Source organism: Heterodontus francisci, chromosome 39, assembly GCF_036365525.1.
Source record: "Heterodontus francisci isolate sHetFra1 chromosome 39, sHetFra1.hap1, whole genome shotgun sequence".
Lineage (NCBI taxonomy): Eukaryota > Metazoa > Chordata > Chondrichthyes > Heterodontiformes > Heterodontidae > Heterodontus > Heterodontus francisci.
The window spans coordinates 40,147,116-40,164,644 of record NC_090409.1 but is presented as its reverse complement, the minus strand read 5'-3'; the positions used below and the strand labels follow the sequence as shown (position 1 = coordinate 40,164,644).

The window sequence follows — 17,529 nt, the reverse complement described above, 5'->3', positions numbered from 1 at the left end:
AGCGGGCTGCTTTGTCCTGGATGGTGTCGAGCTTCTTGAGTGTTGTTGGAGCTGCACCCATCCAGGCAAGTGGAGAGTATTCCATCACACTCCTGACTTGTTCCTTGTAGATTGTGGACGGGCATCTCTCACGATTAACACAGTATGAATAACAGTTGCTCTAACACTGTCAACATGGAGACCATTGTTTGAACAATTCGGGTAGTGACACTCTCAGTATTGATAACACAATCAATAAGGACACAGCATCGATAATGTTTAACAGCTAGTTTCAATAACACAGCAACACAGCATCACTAACAGAGTCAGTGACAACAAGATCAAACACAATCAATAACACATCATTAACCTGACATTATCCCCAGGAGAACTCTCCCCTACTCTGCCAAATAGTGACCGTGGGACCTCGTACAGGAGTGATGGACCGAATGGACTCCATCTGTGTTTTGCGATTCTGTGACGGGTGTAGATTGTGGTTAAGAAAGTGTTGAAGACAGTGGTGAGTTGAGAGTGTGCTCTGGGCTGGTGATTCCAATCATGGAGACACACACTCACTCACACACTCGCACACTCACACACGCACACACTCACTCACTTCTACACACACACTCACTCGCACATTATGAGATCTCAGACAGCGAGAGTCTATATACTGCAAAGAATTTATTAAATATACACTGGTCAGGCCTGAGTGTCCCTGAGAAAAATGTAGAGATATTAAAAATATAACTGGCGATTCTGATATATACAATCGTTATATACAGCTGGAGAGTTTGTTATTGTGGTGGAAAATTCCCTCCGATTTCTTTATCTCGTTATTCGAAACCCTGATTCCCAGGGAATTCCGCAGTTTGAACCTGCAAAGTTTATAAAGCTTATGACCCTGTAATGTTTATAAAAAATCTTATACAAACAACAGTCTTTTTAACACAGTATTTTGCTGTTGCCTTAGCATCTCCCGGAATCTTCTGGAAGCTCGTGGATTTTTCTCTTTTTTCTCACGTGGGGCAACATGACAGGAATGCGGCGAATGTGGATTGCACATGACTCACAGAATCAGGTGTGGTCGAGCGCCATTTCTGGGGGAAGCTGGCATCTGGCTCAGCGACTAGGGGAGGCATCACACCATGGTGGCCAGCCGCTCCTGGATGGTGATGGCTCGAGACTGGAGTGGGGATTGGCCGTTGTGTTGTGGCTGTGGATAGAAAGAGGAGGGTTTATCAACAATGTCTTCACTGTGTCATCTGGAGCAGTCTTTCCGGAAAGATCTCCGCATGCTTTACAGCCAGAGGGAATCAGCTGGCAGATACTCCCAGCGTACGCAATCCCGATGGACGCAAACCGCTTCCCGTTCACTCCCTCTGTACGCAATCCCGACGGACGCAAACCGCTTCCCGTTCACTCCCACTGTACGCAATCCCAATGGACGCAAACCGCTTCCCGTTCACTCCCACTGTACGCAATCCCAATGGACGCAAACCGCTTCCCGTTCACTCCCACTGTACGCAATCCCAATGGACGCAAACCGCTTCCCGTTCACTCCCACTGTATGCAATCCCAATGGACGCAAACCGCTTCCCCTTCACTCCCACTGTACGCAATCCCAATGGACGCAAACAGCTTCCCGTTCACTCCCACTGTACGCAATCCCAATGGACGCAAACCGCTTCCCGTTCACTCCCACTGTACGCAATCCGCTTCCCGTTCACTCCCAGCGTACACAATCCCAATGGCCGCAAACCCCTTCCCGTTCCCTCCCACTGTACGCAATCCCGATGGACGCAAACCGCTTCCCGTTCACTCCCACTGTACGCAATCCGCTTCCCGTTCACTCCCACTGTACGCAATCCCAATGGACGCAAACCGCTTCCCGTTCACTCCCACTGTACGCAATCCCAATGGACGCAAACTGCTTCCCGTTCACTCCCACTGTACGCAAACCGCTTCCCGTTCACTCCCACTGTACGCAATCCCAATGGACGCAAACCGCTTCCCGTTCACTCCCACTGTACGCAATCCCAATGGACGCAATCCGCTTCCCGTTCACTCCCACTGTACGCAATCCCAATGGACGCAATCCGCTTCCCGTTCACTCCCACTGTACGCAATCCCAATGGACGCAAACCGCTTCCCGTTCACTCCCGCTGTACGCAATCCCAATGGACGCAAACCGCTTCCCGTTCACTCCCGCTGCACGCAATCCCAATGGACGCAAACCGCTTCCCGTTCACTCCCGCTGCACGCAATCCCAATGGACGCAAACCCCTTCCCGTTCACTCCCTCTGTACGCAATCCCAATGGACGCAAACCCCTTCCCGTTCACTCCCAATGTACGCAATCCCAATGGACGCAAACCCCTTCCCGTTCACTCCCAATGTACGCAATCCCAACGGACGCAAATCCCTTCCCGTTCACTCCCACTGTACGCAATCCCAATGGACGCAAACCCCTTCCCGTTCACTCCCACTGTACGCAATCCCAATGGACGCAAATCCCTTCCCGTTCACTCCCACTGTACGCAATCCCAATGGACGCAAATCCCTTCCCGTTCACTCCCACTGTACGCAATCCTGATGGATCCAAACCCCTTCCCGTTCACTCCCAATGTACGCAATCCCGATGGATCCAAACCCTTTCCCGTTCACTCCCAATGTACGCAATCCCGATGGATCCAAACCTCTACCCGTTCAATACCATTAATTCGGAACTTGATACCACAATGTAGCCAGGACACAGAGGTGAAAGGTCAGTGTGTTACCCAGTTGGCACCTGACCATCTTGCCCAAGTAACCTACCAGCTCTGCTCTTGCTGAGTGTTTCTCCTGGGAACTGCTCTCCAGGCTCTGCGTCTTTGCAAATGGGTAGGGCCCGATAACATCGGGTGACTTTGGACACAGAGAACTCTCTGTGTCACTATATTCTGCAGTCTGAAAAGATAAGCAGATGATTAGACAGGAGTTAGTTTCCGTCATTATCTGCGAGATGAGAGAGATGTCACTGAACTTTGCACAGTAAATTTTTCAAATGAAAAAGAGCTTGCATTTCACTAGCGCCTTTCCCCACTGCAGGATGTTCCAAAGTTTCACAAACAATGAAAGACTTCCTTTGAAGTGCGCTCTCTGTTGTCATGGAGGGAATGCGGCAGCCGTTTAGCGCACAGCAAGATCCCACAAACAGCAATGTAATAATGACCCAGATCATCTGTTTTTTTTTTTAGTGATGTTGGTTGAGGGATAAATATTGTCCCCAGGACCCCGGGGAGAACTCCCTCCACCCCCCTGCTCTTCTTCCAAATAGTGGCCGTGGGATCTTTTACACCCACCTGAGAGGGCAGACGGGGGCCTCGGTTTAATGCCTCATCTGAAAGACGGCATCCACAACAGTGCGGCACTCCCTCAGTACTGACCCTCCGACAGTGCGGCGCTCCCTCAGTACTGACCCTCCGACAGTGCGGCACTCCCTCAGTACTGACCCTCCGACAGTGCGGCACTCCCTCAGTACTGACCCTCCGACAGTGCAGCACTCCCTCAGTACTGACCCTCCGACAGTGCAGCACTCCCTCAGTACTGACCCTCCGACAGTACAGCACTCCCTCAGTACTGACCCTCCGACAGTGCAGCACTCCCTCAGTACTGACCCTTCGACAGTGCGGCACTCCCTCAGTACTGACCCTCTGACAGTGCGGCACTCCCTCAGTACTGACCCTCCGACAGTGCAGCACTCCCTCAGTACTGACCCTCCGACAGTGCAGCACTCCCTCAGTACTGACCCTTCGACAGTGCAGCACTCCCTCAGTACTGACCCTCTGACAGTGCGGCACTCCCTCAGTACTGACCCTCCGACTCTGCGGCACTCCCTCAGTACTGACCCTCCGACAGTGCAGCACTCCCTCAGTACTGACCCTTCGACAGTGCAGCACTCCCTCAGTGCTGACCCTGTGACAGTGCAGCACTCCCTCAGTACTACACTCCGCCATTGGCAGACTTGGATAGGTGTCTGGACACTAGGGAGATGGCTCACACTATTATAACTCACGTGCGACCTTCTACCCCATCGCTGACCTCCACCCTGCTGACTCCCCGCCCGTCTGAACCCTGACCTCGGAGGTCAGCGTTGGAACATTCCACTCCCACTTGCCCTGTTCTGCTCGTGGTGTGTGACCGGTGCGACATACCAGGCCCGTTTTGTTTGAGATGCTTCGCCGAGGCGGAGGCTGTGGAAGGCCGCCTCGCGGAAAGACGGAGGGTCCCGTTCCGTTTGGGATCGACCTTTGCCGGCTGGTGTCCTTCTGCAGGGTGTAAATGGCAGGGATTAATGCGGCAAGAAAACAATCCCAGTCCCTCGCAGTAAAGCTGCCAGGATCTCTTTCCATCAATTCAGCCTCTCTGCTCCAATCACCACCTACACCCACTCCGGCCCCCGCTGGCCTCCACTGCTTTTTGGGGGAGTGAGAGTTCCAGATTCCCACTCCGCTTTGTGTGATCCTCTGACACTGCAGCACTCCCTCAGTACTGACCCTCCAACAGTGCAGCACTCCCTCAGTACTGACCGTCACACAGTGCGGCACTCCCTCAGTACTGACCCTCCGACAGTGCAGCACTCCCTCAGTACTGACCCTCCGACAGTGCAGTGCTCACTCAGTGCTGACCCTCTGACAGTGCAGCACTCCCTCAGGACTGACCCTCCGACAGTGCAGCGCTCCCTCAGTACTGACCCTCCGACACTGCAGCACTCCCTCAGTACTGACCCTCCGACAGTGCAGCGCTCCCTCAGTACTGACCCTCCGACACTGCAGCACTCCCTCAGTACTGACCCTCCGACAGTGCAGCACTCCCTCAGTACTGACCCTCCGACAGTGCAGCACTCCCTCAGTACTGACCATCACACAGTGCGGCACTCCCTCAGTACTGACCCTCCGACAGTGCAGCACTCCCTCAGTACTGACCCTCTGACGGTGCAGCACTCCCTCAGTACTGACCCTCCGACACTGCAGCACTCCCTCAGTACTGACCCTCCGACAGTGCAGCACTACCTCAGTACTGACCCTCCGACAGTGCAGCACTCCCTCAGTACTGACCGTCACACAGTGCGGCACTCCCTCAGTACTGACCCTCCGACACTGCAGCACTCCCTCAGTACTGACCCTCCGACAGTGCAGCGCTCCCTCAGTACTGACCCTCCGACAGTGCAGCACTCCCTCAGTACTGACCCTCCGACAGTGCAGCACTCCCTCAGTACTGACCCTCCAACAGTGCAGCGCTCCCTCAGCACTGACCCTCCGACACTGCAGCACTCCCTCAGTACAGACCCTCCAACAGTGCAGCACTCCCTCAGTACTGACCCTCCAACAGTGCAGCGCTCCCTCAGCACTGACCCTCCGACAGTGCAGCACTCCCTCAGTACTGACACTCCGACAGTGCAGCACTCCCTCAGTACTGACCGTCACACAGTGCGGCACTCCCTCAGTACTGACCCTCCGACAGTGCAGCACTCCCTCAGTACTGACCCTCTGACGGTGCAGCACTCCCTCAGTACTGACCCTCCGACAGTGCAGCACTACCTCAGTACTGACCCTCCGACAGTGCAGCACTCCCTCAGTACTGACCGTCACACAGTGCGGCACTCCCTCAGTACTGACCCTCCGACACTGCAGCACTCCCTCAGTACTGACCCTCCGACAGTGCAGCACTCCCTCAGTACTGACCCTCCGACAGTGCAGCACTCCCTCAGTACTGACCGTCACACAGTGCGGCACTCCCTCAGTACTGACCCTCTGACACTGCAGCACTCCCTCAAAACTGACCCTCCGAAAGGGCGGCAATCCCTCAGTAGTGACCCTCCGACAGTGCTGCACTCCCTCAGTAGTGACCCTCCGACAGTGCGGCACTCCCTCAGTACTGACCCTCCGACTCTGCGGCACTCCTTCAGTACTGACCCTCCGACTCTGCGGCACTCCCTCAGTACTGACCCTCCGACAGTGCAGCACTCCCTCAGTACTGACCCTCCGACAGTGCGGCACTCCCTCAGTACTGACAATCCGACAGTGCGGCACTCCCTCAGTACTGACCCTCCGACAGTGCAGCACTCCCTCAGTAGTGACCCTCTGACAGTGCGGCACTCCCTCAGTACTGACCCTCCGACTCTGCGGCGCTCCCTCAGTACTGACCCTCCGACTCTGGGGCACCCCCTCAGTACTGACCCTCCGACAGTGCGGCACTCCCTCAGTACTGACCCTCCGACAGTGCAGCACTCCCTCAGTACTGACCCTCCGACAGTGCAGCACTCCCTCAGTACTGACCCTCCGACAGTGCAGCACTCCCTCAGTACTGACCCTCCGACAGTGCAGCACTCCCTCAGTACTGACCCTCCGACAGTGCAGCACTCCCTCAGTACTGACCCTCCGACAGTGCAGCACTCCCTCAGTACTGACCCTCCGACAGTGCAGCACTCCCTCAGTACTGACCCTCCGACAGTGCAGCACTCCCTCAGTACTGACCCTCCCACAGTGCAGCACTCCCTCAGTACTGACCCTCCGACAGTGCAGCACTCGCTCAGTACTGACCCTCCGACAGTGCAGCACTCCCTCAGTACTGACCCTCCGACAGTGCAGCACTCCCTCAGTACTGACCCTCCGACAGTGCAGCACTCCCTCAGTACTGACCCTCCGACAGTGCAGCACTCCCTCAGTTCTGACCCTCCGACAGTGCAGCACTCCCTCAGTACTGACCCTCCGACAGTGCAGCACTCCCTCAGCACTGACCCTCCGACAGTGCAGCACTCCCTCAGTACTGACCCTCCGACAGTGCAGCACTCCCTCAGTACTGACCCTCCGACAGTGCAGCGCTCCCTCAATACTGAACCTCCGACAGTGCAGCGCTCCCTCAGTACTGACCCTCCGACAGTGCAGCACTCCCTCAGTACTGACCCTCCGACAGTGCAGCACTCTCTCAGTACTGACCCTCCGACAGTGCAGCACTCTCTCAGTACTGACCCTCCGACAGTGCAGCACTCCCTCAGTACTGACCCTCCGCCAGTGCAGCACTCCCTCAGTACTGACCCTCCGACAGTGCAGCACTCCCTCAGTACTGACCCTCCGACAGTGCAGCACTCGCTCAGTACTGACCCTCCGACAGTGCAGCACTCGCTCAGTACTGACCCTCTGACAGTGCAGCACTCCCTCAGTACTGACCCTCCGACAGTGCAGCACTCCCTCAGTACTGACCCTCCGACAGTGCAGTGCTCCCTCAGTACTGACACTGGGAGTGGCGGCCTGTATAATCCCTGGACTGGGGACTCGACCCCCACAATTCTGACTCAGAGGGGAGAGAGAGAAAGCCCCTGAGCTACCCAGTCACTCACCTGCTTGTTTGCTGTTTGCTTTTCCACAATTACTTTCTTCTTTTTTTTAACTGTACGAAACAAAAATAAAATAAAACCATCAGTCATCCTCAACCCCAACACACTCAATATCTCTGTAACCTCCTCCAGTCCCGACAACCATCCCTATCTCTGAAACCACCTCCAGCCGCAACAACCCTCCCTATCTCTGTAACCTCCTCCAGCCCCAACAACCCTCTCTATCTCTGTAACCTCCTCCAGCCCCAACAACCCTCCCTATCTCTGTAACCTCCTCCAGCCTCGACAACCCTCACTATCTCTGTAACCTCCTCCAGCCCCGACAACCCTCCCTATCTCTGAAACCACCTCCAGCCGCAACAACCCTCCCTATCTCTGTAACCTCCTCCAGCCCCAACAACCCTCTCTATCTCTGTAACCTCCTCCAGCCCCAACAACCCTCCCTATCTGCGTAACCTCCTCCAGCCCCTACAACCCTCCCTATCTCTGTAACCTCCTCCAGCCCCAACAACCCTCCCTATCTCTGTAACCTCCTCCAGCCCCTACAACCCTCCCGATCTGCGTAACCTCCTCCAGCCCCTACAACCCTCCCTATCTCTGTAACCTCCTCCAGCCCCTACAACCCTCTCTATCTCTGTAACCTCCTCCAGCCCCGACAACCCTCCCTATCTCTGTAACCTCCTCCAGCCCCTACAACCCTCTCTATCTCTGTAACCTCCTCCAGCCCCGACAACCCTCCCTATCTCTGTAACCTCCTGCATCCCCTGCAACCCTCCCTATCTCTGTAACCTCCTGCATCCCCTGCAACCCTCCCTATCTCTGTAACCTCCTCCAGCCTCTACAACCCTCCCTGTCTGCATAACCTCCTCCAGCCCCTACAACACACCCTAACTCCATAACCTCCTCCAGCCCCTACAACCCTCCCTATCTCTGTAACCTCCTCCAGCCCCTACAACACTCCCTATCTCCATAACCTCCTCCAGCCCCGACAACCCTCCCTATCTCTGTAAACTCCTCCAGCCCCGAAAACCCTCCCTATCTCTGTAACCTCCTCCAGCCCCTACAACCCTCTCTATCTCTGTAACCTCCTCCAGCCCCGACAACCCTCCCTGTCTGCGTAACCTCCTCCAGCCCCTACAACACTCCCTAACTCCATAACCTCCTCCAGCCCCTACAACCCTCCCTATCTCTGTAACCTCCTCCAGCCCCTACAACCCTCCCTATCTCTGTAACCTCCTCCAGCCCCTACAACACTCCCTATCTCCATAACCTCCTCCAGCCCCGAAAACCCTCCCTATCTCTGTAACCTCCCCCAGCCCCGACAACCCTCCCCATCTCTGTAACCTCCTCCAGCCCTGACAACCCTCCCTATCTCTGTAACCTCCACCAGCCCCGACAACCCTCCCTATCTCTGTAACCTCCACCAGCCCGGACAACCCTCCCTATCTCTGTAACCTCCTCCAGCCCTGACAACCCTCCCTATCTCTGTTACCTCCTCCAGCCCTGACAACCCTCCCTATCTCTGTAACCTCCACCAGCCCCGACAACCCTCCCTATCTCTGTAACCTCCTCCAGCCCCTACAACCCTCCCTATCTCTGAAACCTCCTCCAGTCCCTACAACCCTCCCTATCTCTGTAACCTCCTCCAGCCCCTACAACCCTCCCTATCTCTGTAACCTCCTCCAGCCCCTACAACCCACCCTATCTCTGTAACCTCCTCCAGCCCCTACTACCCTCCCTATCTCTGTAACCTCCTCCAGCCCCTACAACCCTCCCTATCTCTGTAACCTCCTCCAGCCCCGACAACCCTCCCTATCCCTATAACCTCCTCCAACCCCGACATCCCACCCTATCTCTGTAACCTCCTCCAGCCCCACAGTGCACAGTGGTTAGCACTGCAGCCTCACAGCTCCAGGGACCCGGGTTCGATTCCGGGTACTGCCTGTGTGGAGTTTGCAAGTTCTCCCTGTGTCTGCGTGGGTTTTCTCCGGGTGCTCCGGTTTCCTCCCACAAGCCAAAAGGCTTGCAGGTTGGTATGTAAATTGTCCATTATAAATTGCCCCTAGTACAGGTAGATGGTAGGGAGGTATAGGGACAGGTGGGGATGTTTGGTGGGAATATGGGATTTGTGTAGGATTAGTATAAATGGGTGGTTGATGGTCGGCACAGACTCGGTGTGCCGAAGGGCCTGTTTCAGGTCTGTATCTCGAATCTAATCTAATCCCTCCCTATCTCTGTAACCTCCTCCAGCCCCTACAGCCCTCCCTATCTCTGTAACATCCTCCAGCCCCAATACCGTCCATATATCAGTAAACTCCTCCAGCCCCATAACCTTCCCTATCTCTGTAACCTCCTCCAGCCCGACCACCCTCCCTGTCTCAGAAACCTCCCCCAGCCACTACATCCCTCCCTATCTCTGCAAACACCTCCATCCCCGACAACCCTCCTATCTCTGTAACCTCCCCCAGCCCCTACAACCCTCCCTATCTCTGTAACCTCCTCCAGTCCCTACAACCCTCCCTTTCTCTATAACCTCCTCCAGTCCCTACAACCCTCCCTATCTCTGTAACCTCCTCCAGTCCCTACAACCCTCCCTATCTCTGTAACCTCCTCCAGCCCCTGCAACCCTCCCTTATCTCTGTAACCTCCTCCAGCCCCACAACCCTCCCTAACTCTGTAACCTCCTCCAGCCCCGACATCCCTCTTTATCTCTGTAACCTCCTCCAGCCCCAACAACCCTCCCTATCTCTGTCACCTCCTCCAGCCCCGACAACCTGCCCTATCTCTGTAACCTCCTCCAGCTCGGACAACCCTCTCTATCTCTGTAACCTCCTCCAGCCCCTACAACCCTCCCTATCTCTGTAACCTACTCCAGCCCTGACAACCCTCACTTTCGCTATAAACTCCTCCAGCCCCTACAATCCTCCCTATCTCTGTAACCTCCTCCAGCCCCTACAACCTTCCCTATCTCTGTAACCTCCACCAGCCCCGACAACCCTCCCTTTCTCTGTAACCTCCCCCAGCCCCGACAACCCTCCCTATCTCTGTAACCTCCTCGAGCCCCTACAACCCACCCTATCTCTGTAACCTCCTCCAGCCCCTACAACCCACCCTATCTCTGTAACCTCCTCCAGTCCCTACAACCCTCCCTATCTCTGTAACCTCCTCCAGCCCCTACAACCCACCCTATCTCTGTAACCTCCTCCAGTCCCTACAACCCTCCCTATCTCTGTAACCTCCTCCAGCCCCTACAACCCACCCTATCTCTGTAACCTCCTCCAGTCCCTACAACCCACCCTATCTCTGTAACCTCCCCCAGCCCCGACAACCCACCCTATCTCTGTAACCTCCTCCAGCCCCTACAACCCACCCTATCTCTGTAACCTCCTCCAGTCCCTACAACCCTCCCTATCTCTGTAACCTCCTCCAGCCCCTACAACCCTCCCTATCTCTGTAACCTTCTCCAGCCCCACAACTCTTCCTGTATCTGTAACCTCCTCCAGCCCCGATACCCTCCATATATCAGTAAACTCCACCAGCCCCTACAACCCTCCCTATCTCTGTCACCTCCACCAGCTCGTACAACCCTCACTATCTCTGTAACCTCCTCCAGCTCGACAACCCTCCCTATCTCTGTAACCTCCTCCAGTCCCTACAACCCTCACTATCGCTGTAACCTCCTCCAGCCCCTGCAACCCTCCCTATCTCTGTAACCTCCTCCAGCCCCTACAACCCTTGCTATCTCTCTAAACTCCTCCAGCCCCACAATCCACCCTATCTCTGTAACCTCCTCCAGCCCCACAATCTTCCCTATCTCTGTAACCTCCTCCAGCCCCTCAACCCTCCCTATCTCTCTAACCTCCTCCAGCCCCACAATCCATCCTATCTCTGTAACCTCCTCCAGCCCCTACAACCCTCCCTATCTCTGTAACCTCCTCCAGCCCCTACAACCCTCCCGATCTCTGTAACCTCCACCAGCCCCAACAACCCTCCCTATCTCTGTAACCTCCTCCAGCTCGTACAACCCTCACTATCTCTGGAACCTCCTCCAGCCCCTACAACCCTCCCTATCTCTGTAATCTCCTCCAGCCCCTACAACCCTCCCTATCTCTGTAACCTCCTCGAGCCCCGACAACCCTCCCTATCTCTGTAACCGCCTCCAGCCCCTGCAACCCTCCCTATCTCTGTAACCTCCTCCAGTCACTACAACCCTCCCTATCTCTGTAACCTCCTCTTGCCCCTTCCAGCCTCCCCATCTCTGTAACCTCCTCCAGCCCCTACAATCCTCCCTATCTCTGTAACCTCCTCCATCCCCTACAACCCTCCCATCTCTGTAACCTCCACCAGCCCCAACAACCCTCCCTATCTCTGTAACCTCCTCCAGCTCGTACAACCCTCACTATCTCTGGAACCTCCTCCAGCCCCTACAACCCTCCCTATCTCTGTAACCTCCTCCAGCCCCTGCAACCCTCCCTATCTCTGTAACCTCCTCCATCCCCTACAACCCCCCCTATCTCTGTAACCTCCTCCAGTCACTACAACCCTCCCTATCTCTGTAACCTCCTCTTGCCCCTTCCAGCCTCCCCATCTCTGTAGCCTCCTCCAGCCCCTACAATCCTCCCTATCTCTGTAACCTCCTCCATCCCCTACAACCCTCCCATCTCTGTAATCTCCTCCAGTCCCTATATCCCTCCCGATCTCTGTAACCTCCTCCAGCCCCTACAACCCTCCCTATCTCTGTAACCTCCTCCAGTCCCTACAACCCTCCCTATCTCTGTAGCCTCCTCCAGCCCCTGCAACCCTCCTATCTCTGTAACCTCCTCCAGTCCCTACAACCCTCCCTATCTCTGTAACCTCCTCCAGCCCCGACAACCCTCCCTATCTCTGTAACCTCCTCCATCCCCTGCAACCCTCCTATCTCTGTAACCTGCTCCAGTCTCGACAACCCTCCCTATCTCTGTAACCTCCTCCATCCCCTGCAACCCTCCCTATCTCTGTAACCTCCTCCAGCCCCTACAACCCTCCCTATCTCTGTAACCTCCTCCAGCCCCGACAAACTTCCCTATCTCTGTAACCTCCTCCAGTCCCTACAACACTCCCTATCTCTGTAACCTCCTCCAGCCCCGACAACCCTCCCTATCTCTGTAACCTCCTCCAGCCCCTACAACCCTCCCTATCTCTGTAACCTCCTCCATCCCCTACAACCCTCCTATCTCTGTAACCTCCTCCATCCCCTACAAACCTCCTATCTCTGTAACCTCCTCCAGCCCCTACAACCCTCCCTATCTCTGTAACCTCCTCCATCCCCTACAACCCTCCCTATCTCTGTAACCTCCTCCAGCCCCGACAAACTTCCCTATCTCTGTAACCTCCTCCAGTCCCTACAACACTCCCTATCTCTGTAACCTCCTCCAGCCCCGACAACCCTCCCTATCTCTGTAACCTCCTCCAGCCCCTACAACCCTCCCTATCTCTGTAACCTCCTCCATCCCCTACAACCCTCCTATCTCTGTAACCTCCTCCATCCCCTGCAACCCTCCCTATCTCTGTAACCTCCTCCAGCCCCTACAACCCTCCCTATCTCTGTAACCTCCTCCATCCCCTACAACCCTCCCTATCTCTGTAACCTCCTCCATCCCCTACAAACCTCCTATCTCTGTAACCTCCTCCAGTCCCTGCAACCCTCCCTATCTCCATAACCTGCTCCAGTCTCGACAACCCTCCCCATGTGACTCAGGGTCAAATTTTGTCTGAGTGACGCTCCTGTGAAGCACCCTGGGGGAGGTTGCTGTTTAAGTTGCTATTTGAAATGCAGGTTCTTGGACTCGCGATGAGACAAAACACACACACACACGTGCACACAGCAAACGGTAAGATCGGGGCGTACATTTCCACAGAACAAGACCTGCAATGAGCAGCAAAATCAGTAAGAAGCCGATCACACACCCCACGATGATTCCAGCGATTGCCCCACCACTTAACCGATCTGCAAAGTAAGCAGAGAGAAAGCGTTAAAAGGTGGGAGGCAACGGGATGAGAATTCCGACCAGGGATACCTGGTTCTTTCGGAACAGCTGATGTGCTCATCTGTGAGAGAATAAAACTGAGCCTGACAATATCAGGCTAGCTGGTGGAAGATATTGCATTTCTCTAGTGCCTTTGACCACCTCAGGGTGACCAAGCAGGCCCCGCCCCCTTCCCCGTGCCCGGTTCTCCCCGACGCCCTGCATCGGCCCCCGGTGGCAGCGCCCCCTCAAGGATTTACCGGACAGCGGCGATGTCACTTACTGTCGGCGGTGGGCGCGACGGACTGCGACGGCGAGGGTTCACCGGACTGCGTGCCCGTCTTCGGAAGCACCCGGAAGGAGTAGGCCAGATCCTCCTGCAGCTGGGACAAGGTGGCAGTGCGACCGTCCATGCCTGTCTCCTGCACCGTGACCCAGGAGTCGGCGCGGGGGCCGCTGGAGGATGAGCCGCGCTGAGTGTCCGTCCGCCGCTGCACCAGGAACGAGGTCACTACGTCGGACTCGCGGACGCCCCAGGAGATGGAGGCCGTCGTCCCGTTGATGCGCGTCACTGTCACATCAGAGACCAGGGGGGCTGCGGAGGGAAAAGGTCGGGACATCAGAGCACGGATAAAATGGTGTCTCATTCCCCCCATCGCCCCTCCCTTCCTCCCCCCCAACCACTCCCCTCGTCCTCCCACCCTCCGCTCACCATCCTGCCGTCTCCTCCTCTCTCTCTAAATCCCTCCCTCCATCCCCTCCCTGCTCTCTTCACTGCCTCTCCCCTACCCCTCCCAACCTCTCTTCCGCCTCCTGCCCTCCCTCCCTCCCTTTCCATTTGCCTTCCACCTTCACCCCCTCCCGCCCTCCCTCATCTCACCTCCCTCCATCCCTCCCACTCTGCCTCTGCCCTCTCCCCCACCTCCCACCCTCTCAATCCCCCTTTGCTTTCCCCCCCGTCCCCTTCTTCCCTCCCTCACTCCTTCCCTCCATGTACCTCGGTTAGACCACACTCTGAGCACTGTGCACAGTTCCAGTCTCCATATACCTTGGTTAGACCACACTCTGAGCACTGTGCACAGTTCCAGTCTCCATATACCTTGGTTAGACCACACTCGGAGCACTGTGCACAGTTCCAGTCTCCATATACCTTGGTTAGACCACACTCGGAGCACTGTGCACAGTTCCAGTCTCCATATACCTTGGTTAGACCACACTCGGAGCATCTGTGCACAGTTCCGGTCTCCATATACCTTGGTTAGATCACACTCGGAGCACTGTGCACAGTTCCAGTCTCCATATACCTTGGTTAGACCACACTCGGAGCATCTGTGCACAGTTCCGGTCTCCATATACCTTGGTTAGACCACACTCGGAGCATCTGTGCACAGTTCCGGTCTCCATATCCCTTGGTTAGACCACACTCGGAGCACTGTGCACAGTTCCAGTCTCCATATCCCTTGGTTAGACCACACTCGGAGCACTGTGCACAGCTCCGGTCTCCATATACCTTGGTTAGATCACACTCGGAGCACTGTGCACAGTTCCAGTCTCCATGTACCTCGGTTAGACCACACTCGGAGCACTGTGCACAGTTCCAGTCTCCATATCCCTTGGTTAGACCACACTCGGAGCACTGTGCACAGCTCCGGTCTCCATATACCTTGGTTAGACCACACTCGGAGCACTGTGCACAGTTCCGGACTCCATATCCCTTGGTTAGACCACACTCGGAGCACTGTGCACAGTTCCAGTCTCCATGTTACAGAAAGAATATCAAGGCACTGGAGCAGGTCCATAAAAGGATTTTCAAGGATGATCCCAGAACTGAGAGTTTATAACTATCAGGAAAGACTGAACAATCTGGGGCTCTTTTCTCTAGGACAGAGAAGGCTGAGGGGTGACCTGATTGAGGTCTTTAAAATGATGAAGGGGGTTTCGATCGGGTAGACGTAGAGAAGATGTTTCCACTTGTGGGGGGGAGAGACCAGAACTCGGGGCCATCAATATCAGACAGTCACTAATAAATCCAATGGGGAATTCCGGAGAAACTTCTTTCCCCAGAGAGTGGTGAGAATGTGGAACTCGCTCCCACAGGGAGTGGTTGAGGTGAATAGTATCGATGTATTTAAGGGGGAAGCTGGATAAACACATGAGGGAGAAAGGGATAGAAGGATATGGTGATAGGGTGAGATGGAGAGGGGGGGTGGGGAGGAGGCTCGTGTGGGGCAGAAACACCAGCACGGGAGCAGATGGGCCGAACGGCCTGTTTCTGTGCTGTAAAATGCTATACAATTCTCAAATGAATGTTTCGACGCCGATCCTGAAAGTTCGCTCTTACCCGTCAGGGTCAGTGTTGAGCTGCTGCCTCCCAGGGGGTTGATGCAGGAACAGCTGTAATTCCCGGTGTCGTTCACTAAGGAGAAACTCCGGATCCGCACTTCCGAGCTGTCGGGTGAGATGACGATTTTTTCCCCACTCGCTAGAGGCCCCTGCCCCTTGTACCAGCGGATCACGGGCGCTGGGTTCGACGTGACCTCGCATTTCAGGGTCACCGTGACGTCGCCCTGAGTCTCCCCGACAACCTGCCGCGATGGGCTGACCAGCGGAATCGCTGTGGAGTGAACGGAAAGACGGCACAAATCATCCCAATCTGAATTATTATTGATCTCCTGAGAGCAGGTTAAGAGGGAAATTTAATGGAGGCGTTCAAAACCACGAGGGGGTTTCGATGGAGCAAATGAGGGGAAACTGTTCCCAGCGGCAGGAGGGTCGGTAACCGGAGGGACACAGATTGAGGATAATCGGTAAAGGAACCAGAGGGGGGGAGATGAGGAGAATTTTTTTGACGTAGTGAGTTGTTGTGATCTGGAACGCGCTGCCTGAAAGGGCGGTGGAAGCAGATTCAATAGTAACTTTCAAAAGGGGGAATTGGAGAAATACTGGAAGGGGGAAGACGATGGCGTGTTTTCAAAGTAACTGAATGACTTTCTCCACCCTTTCAGAGGGCAGTTAAGAGTCAGCCACGTTGGTGTGGGTCTGGAGTCACGTGTAGGCCAGACCGGGTAAGGAAGGAGGATTTCCTTCCCGAACTAGAAGCAGCCTGGGGATTTTTTTTTATTTGAACGGAGGCGCTATGCAAACGCGGATGGACGCGGCTTACCCGGTTTGACGATGCAGGTTTTGACGGCCGCCCGGTGCCCGGCCACGCACGTCACATCCCGGCCACTCAAGTCGGCTGGCGAGCTCTGGTTCTGAACGAGCTGGGACTCGGCGCTCACGTTACGTAACAGCCCCAGCCACCGGATCTCAGCCTTGGGGAATCCCCCCGGCCAGGAGCAGGAGAACTGCAACGCTTTGTTGCTCGCGATGGACGTCATGGAGCACTCCGGGCTCCCCGGAGGCAGCTCTGTCCCGGAGGGAAAAAAAAAAAAATCGGGGAAAAATGACACACTGGAGCTCGTCGAAATTTCCGGGCCATTCCGGGATCATTCTGGCAAATCTGCGCTGCCCCATTCCCCCTCCCTGCTCACACACTCCGAAGCCAATATCACCTTCCTGAGGGGCGGTGCCCCGAGAGTCAACCACATTGCCCTGGGTCTGGAGCCACATGTAGGCCAGACCCGGAAAGGACGGAGGATTTCCTTCCCTAAAGGACAGTTTAGATTTTAATTGATTCATTGAATTTATTAATTAATTGCAAATTCCACCAGCTGCTGTGCTGGGATTTGAACCTCCGTGTCCCCAGGGCCTGGATTACCCGCCCAGTGACATGCCACCGCCTCCCCGCAAATCTCGCAGTCCCCCCACAGCTTCTCTCGACGTCGACGCTCTTCGATTGAAAGTGGACGAGCTCACACCTCCGCACGCCGAACTGTATCCGCCGCAGACTTGCCCACCCCGCTTCATGCATTACTGCCCCTCTGCGACTCTCTGCTCCTCTCCACACGACGCGGAGGTGCCCCACGAGGAGCGAAGGTCTTGCACTCACCGTACACGTTAAGCGCAACCGCCGTCCTCTTGCTATCACCCAACTTGGCGTTGACCACGATGCAGCTGTATCGCCCGGCCTGCTCCAGCTGGACGCGACTGAGCACCAGGACCGGGCCGGACGGCACGCTGGTGTCCCCGCTCTCGCCGACGCTCCAGAAGTACTGAGCCGGCGGCG

The 17,529-nt window shown here is 55.7% G+C and overlaps 1 protein-coding gene across 1 annotated transcript in view; it reads right to left on the bottom strand.

Moving 5' to 3' along the window:
* Positions 1–392: 392 nt before the first annotated feature.
* The window catches only part of vsig10l (V-set and immunoglobulin domain containing 10 like), a 27,237-nt gene continuing 10,100 nt past the window's right edge, over positions 393–17,529 (bottom strand). The window contains exons 5-13 of the mRNA XM_068018385.1: positions 17,353–17,529; positions 16,525–16,770; positions 15,703–15,975; positions 13,645–13,956; positions 13,244–13,342; positions 7,360–7,409; positions 4,175–4,288; positions 2,796–2,927; positions 393–1,195 (exon numbers count right to left, since the gene is read on the bottom strand). The exon at positions 17,353–17,529 is cut by the window's right edge and continues 108 nt beyond it. Coding sequence (XP_067874486.1) covers positions 1,121–1,195; positions 2,796–2,927; positions 4,175–4,288; positions 7,360–7,409; positions 13,244–13,342; positions 13,645–13,956; positions 15,703–15,975; positions 16,525–16,770; positions 17,353–17,529 — 1,478 coding nt within the window. The 3' untranslated portion in view covers positions 393–1,120. The remainder of the gene's footprint in view (positions 1,196–2,795; positions 2,928–4,174; positions 4,289–7,359; positions 7,410–13,243; positions 13,343–13,644; positions 13,957–15,702; positions 15,976–16,524; positions 16,771–17,352) is intronic.